The sequence below is a fragment of the Trachymyrmex septentrionalis genome, unplaced genomic scaffold (assembly GCF_001594115.1).
Source record: "Trachymyrmex septentrionalis isolate Tsep2-gDNA-1 unplaced genomic scaffold, Tsep1.0 scaffold24, whole genome shotgun sequence".
In the NCBI taxonomy this organism is placed as follows: domain Eukaryota; kingdom Metazoa; phylum Arthropoda; class Insecta; order Hymenoptera; family Formicidae; genus Trachymyrmex; species Trachymyrmex septentrionalis.
The window spans coordinates 2,145,731-2,150,596 of NW_017305397.1; the positions used below are offsets into that span (position 1 = coordinate 2,145,731).

Here is a 4,866-nt window from a genome sequence, read left to right on the forward strand (position 1 = left end):
ACTCTGTTGATACAACATCATTTTTTTCAGTGTACAAATATCGGTGCTATGCGATGCGATACGATGCGAAACGTCATGCGCAACAGGGTCGTCTCGTGTCAAGAATAATTCATGTTTGCAATGATGGTACTCCCTTCCTATCGAATCTACAAATATAGCATAGAGCGAACGAGGAAAGAAACAGAGAGAAAAAGCACAGCGCGAAGTTCAGCGCGCTACCATCAGAAAATGTGTCTTCCAAAGAGAGAGAGAAAAAAAAAAAAGAACAAAAAGAGAAAGGGATGTGAATGACCAATCTCCTCCCTAGTTACGAGTAGGCGCACGACGCCGCTTAACGACGCCCAAACGTGTCCAAACTGTACTTGGCTTGTAAATATCGGTTTCTAGAAGCACACTTTCGTAGCTTGCCGCGGTATCACGAGCCACCCGTTTTTTTATCGTCGATTATACACTGCCTCGTTGTCACGGCGTAGCCCAAATGCCCCAACTCCCGGCTGGGTTTGTGAATTTCATGGACCTCATTAAAGGGGCGAGGACGAATCCCATCGAACGGTTCTTTTTCTTTCTTTCCGTTTATTACGCGATGAGAGAAGGTGACAGGCTCTCGAGAGCAATCACCAGATTAAGCGCCATTTGGAGAACGTAGTTCTACCGACGAATCGTGCCAACCTGGCAATCTTTCATCATCGCGTGCATGGGAATGAATTAGAAGCATATAAAATTCGTATCGTAAAACGTGTAAAATTCGTGTCGTAAAGCCTTATAAAATTTCATCCTGTGCGATTGCATTTGGTTTGTGTTCACGCTGCCAAAATCAAGACTTACTGTCAGATATCGGGAGCGCACATGGTTTTGCTGCACTTGGACTTGGCCGATTGCACTCTGCATTGAATGCACGTAACTTACATACCGCCTGTATAAACGTCATTGTGCTTTCGATTGGTAATGTTATCACGAATATTTAAGAAATCGTGTTAGAAGTATTGTAAATGTAACGTGTGACAATAAAAATAGAGACAATAAATTGTAACGCAACCACGAATATATTCGTAGCGCTATCAAATGCGTTAAGATCAATTCTAATAAACCCATCGCGTCAGCGCGGATACTTGGGAGACATATTTTCTGATCGATACAACAATCGCTACATCTTCCACTGTCTTTCTTCGTTCCAGTTAAAATCCAAACTTGTTCCAACGGGGCCGGCAATGCTGTAATCACGATACCTACGTAATGCATCAAACTATCATATCATTCGACTATCTTTTGTTGCCAAAATTTTATTTCCGAACATTTGGAGATGTCATTTATTATTAGAAAATTATTTACATATATATATATATATATGTTAAATAGAAAAAATTTAGTAGCTATTTTTTATCTCTTTCAAAATAGCGACATGAAACGATACTGCCTGGCATCGATATCGCGCGTTTCAGAATATGAAAAAAATTACGTATAAAAAATTGATAATCTTGATAGTCAATCTCTCGCGACTCCTGGTAATCGCCGGCCTCGTTCTCGCGATTTTATACTATCACAAGAGATCCAGGGGACCGAAAGTTAGAAAAGCGGTAACACACGTTCGACATACGTAGACACACGTGCGTGTGGGTGACGACACGATACGGTGCGAGATTGAGGTGGGATTAAGTCGACGATATGTCTTAGCGAGAGAGCGCCCCTTTAATGGCTGGTGGTTGGTTTTGGCAGCCCAGTGGAGCATGGAGCGGGGATGGGCATCCACGCGAGCATAATCCATCACGGTGTGGGAAGTAGCGCGGGGGCAGGGGTCGGGGCTGGAGGTGGTGGAGGGACGGTGGGGACAGCCGCCGCCCCGCCAAACACCAACACTGCCTCCAATGCCTCCTCGCCTCAGCAAGAACCCACTTATGTTAATCTCTAGTCAAGCCTATCGCCTCCCTTCTACTGCAACACTTCTTCTTAAACAGTGGTCAGTCCCGACTTGAAACCTACGGGCCTTCGTCGGTCCTCGCTATGGCCGGCCAGTCGCTCGAAAGATAACTCACAAATGATTTTACTGTATCTCACATAATATGAATATTAAACCTTTTTCTGAAGCTTGATGAGGACATACAGCTCGTGTAAAATATCATTGTGAAAAGATACGAGCGAAGAGAGCCCCATAGTAAGTGGCACGACGGTGGCCCGTGATGCTCGCATTGTTTCTCATTGTTGTGGCTCTTTACAGCTTATTATTGTTATTTATTTATCCCTCTCGTTTAGTTGGAATTTACTCAGTGTTGCCCTTAGCATGGCTGATCTGTAATATATATCATATTATATATAATACATATATGTTTCTATATATATATACATATATATATATATATATATATATATACACATGTAACAGTTATTTATTCCGATTTCTGAACGTTTGACACTTAGAAGGTTTTTATATTTTTTAATTGTTTAGCATGACAGTTCGTACGATTAAGATCGGATGATTGCGGATGTGTTCTTTTTCACATTTTTTTTTTTTTACTTTCAATATCTTTCAATATCATAATCATTTTTTTCTTTTGCAATATACATATGTTTTATACAATAACGTGTTTTTATACGTATATAGTAACCACTTAAGGCACTTCTTTGAAAAAAATCTCGCTGGCTGAACGTGTAGAATGGAATTTAAGTTAAAATTTTGCACAATTTCGTATTATCAGATTGACTCTCGGACTGGATTGCAAACAACTGCTATTGCAGTTCTTTTAATAAGATACCTGTTGCCATGTATCTGCATTAGACATTTATTATTTTTATTTAAAGAAAAAGAAGGGACGCAAATTATTATTTCTTGTGAGAAATAAATTTTTTTCAGTATAAATGCGAAGAATACGATTCTTGCTACTCAATACTAACTACGATTATACATAACTATCGATAATATTTAACAAATAATATATATACGTTGCAATCCAGCACGAGATTTTCGAATGTCCGTTCGTTGTCGCGCACTAAAACTACGGAATCTAACTCCCGTAAATTTTGTGTAATGCTTTGACATCCAAGTGTGACTGCGAGTTAATAGCAACTTCCGTCGTCCTCGGCAGCACGGCCGATGAAACTAATTGATTTAGCTGAGAGATAAATAATGAGAGCCAATGGCAGAGCGACAAAATGTCTCGACTGCGAAGCAGTTCTCGGACGAGGTCGGACAGGCTCACTTGTGAAAATTGTGCAGTAGCAAAATGCCTTTCTTCCTCTCGTCACACGGAATCTATTCTATCGATGTCCATCTTTTACGCGACTGAAAACTTTATTTTGAACACACTTAGTCGCAATATTCCTAGTTCGTGACATACTGTATCCATTCAATGTATGTACGTACGTTAATTGGCTTGTGACAAATTGATGCTGAAAAAAAAAACGCGGATCCCTATAAAATTATCGATTAACGAATGAATTAAACGATTCGATAGATGCCCCCTGGCATTTCGATTGAGTTTTTTTTCCTTTATCACGTACAAATTTCTTACACGTTATGCTTGTTACGTCCAAGAATTTTGAGCATGGCATTTGCGAGCGAGTGATCAGTGTCGAGCAATCGAAGCATTGTCAGGCGCACAAAGATTGTTGCCTTCGTCAATTGAGGCATTGAAACATGAGATAATTTACTAACTCGAGATGGAGAAGTTTGTGTGTCTGACTTTGCGATGATGACGTAATCGCATGTTCTTTTTTTTTTTTTAGTTGGTAACAATTTTAGATGTAACATTTTTCATGGACACTGCGCATTTCCAACGGTGAGACTTCCACCGAGTGTCGAGCTCCACGTAAAGTTTAGAGACACGAAGAGTCGAATTAAAATTGAATGTTGTTTGAAAAAATATTGCTTTGATTGGTGACATAATATCGGATTGAAGTAATCTTCTAACTATCTTTTGTACATTAAAGAACATCTCGTGCTTTTGTCTCGCACTTTTAGAGTATTATCAAAATATAAGTAAAAATTTATGTATTTGCTATTATTATTTAAAGAAATTATCTCTCACAGATGGAAATTGCAGCAATCGAAAGGCAACATTATATCGTGTTTTCAATACACCTAAACGAGCACGTACTAATCGGTTTCACGTCATTATTTGCAGACGTAAGAAGAAATGTATCAGATACATGGGGGAGGGAGGAGACGGCGACGGTGAAGCTGACGGTGAAGCTGAGGATGATCATTCAGAGGATAATCTGGGTAGCGTAGGAGAGGCGGGGACTCCTGAGGAGGACGAATCTTTGAGTAGTCCCGGGGGCCTATCCGCGTTGTCTAGTCTGGCGAGTCCTTCGTTGGTCTTACCATCGCCCTCAAGTCTGGCCAGTCCATGCCCGTGCCCGTGCCCGTTGACGCCCCCGGTGCCGCCCCCGCCTCTGTCGAACACGAACCAGCCAGCGGTGACAACGACGACGACGACGACGACATCGGTGGCGGCGGCGGCGGCGGCGGCGGCAGCGATGGCAATGGCAGGATCGGCGGTGACGTCAGCGGCAATGCAGCAACAGCAACCGCAACCACCTCCGCAGCCTCACCGCAACCCCGTCGGCACGAATCCTCACGACATTAACAATCCGCTCAGCGTGAACCAGCTGACCGGACAGTGTATAAAAAGCGAGCCCGCACCTTCGGGCCCTTCCAACCCGGCAATCAGTGTTACGTAGCCCCGGCCGGACCCACGTGACCGAACTGTTGCTACACGCGGTGTCATCTATAGGGTCCGTCTACGTATGCACGCGATAAGAAGGCTGGATAATGAAGAACCGACTGAAATGATGATAGAAACAAAGGGAGGAACTTGGCGAATGAGAAACCAAATAAGAATCGCTTTCGTCGTTTAGCGTTTCTCTCAGTTC

The 4,866-nt window shown here is 42.3% G+C and overlaps 2 protein-coding genes across 2 annotated transcripts in view; one reads left to right on the forward strand and one right to left on the reverse strand.

The window, feature by feature from the left end:
• The window catches only part of LOC108748707, a 31,365-nt gene extending 26,505 nt beyond the window's left edge, over positions 1-4,860 (forward strand). The window contains 1 exon segment of the mRNA XM_018486992.1: positions 4,116-4,860. Coding sequence (XP_018342494.1) covers positions 4,116-4,674 — 559 coding nt within the window. The 3' untranslated portion in view covers positions 4,675-4,860.
• Positions 1,933-4,866, reverse strand: part of LOC108748706 — a 13,586-nt gene continuing 10,652 nt past the window's right edge. Inside the window, exon 6 of the mRNA XM_018486991.1 lies at positions 1,933-2,284. Within this exon, the coding sequence (XP_018342493.1) occupies positions 2,271-2,284 (14 nt within the window). The 3' untranslated portion in view covers positions 1,933-2,270. The remainder of the gene's footprint in view (positions 2,285-4,866) is intronic.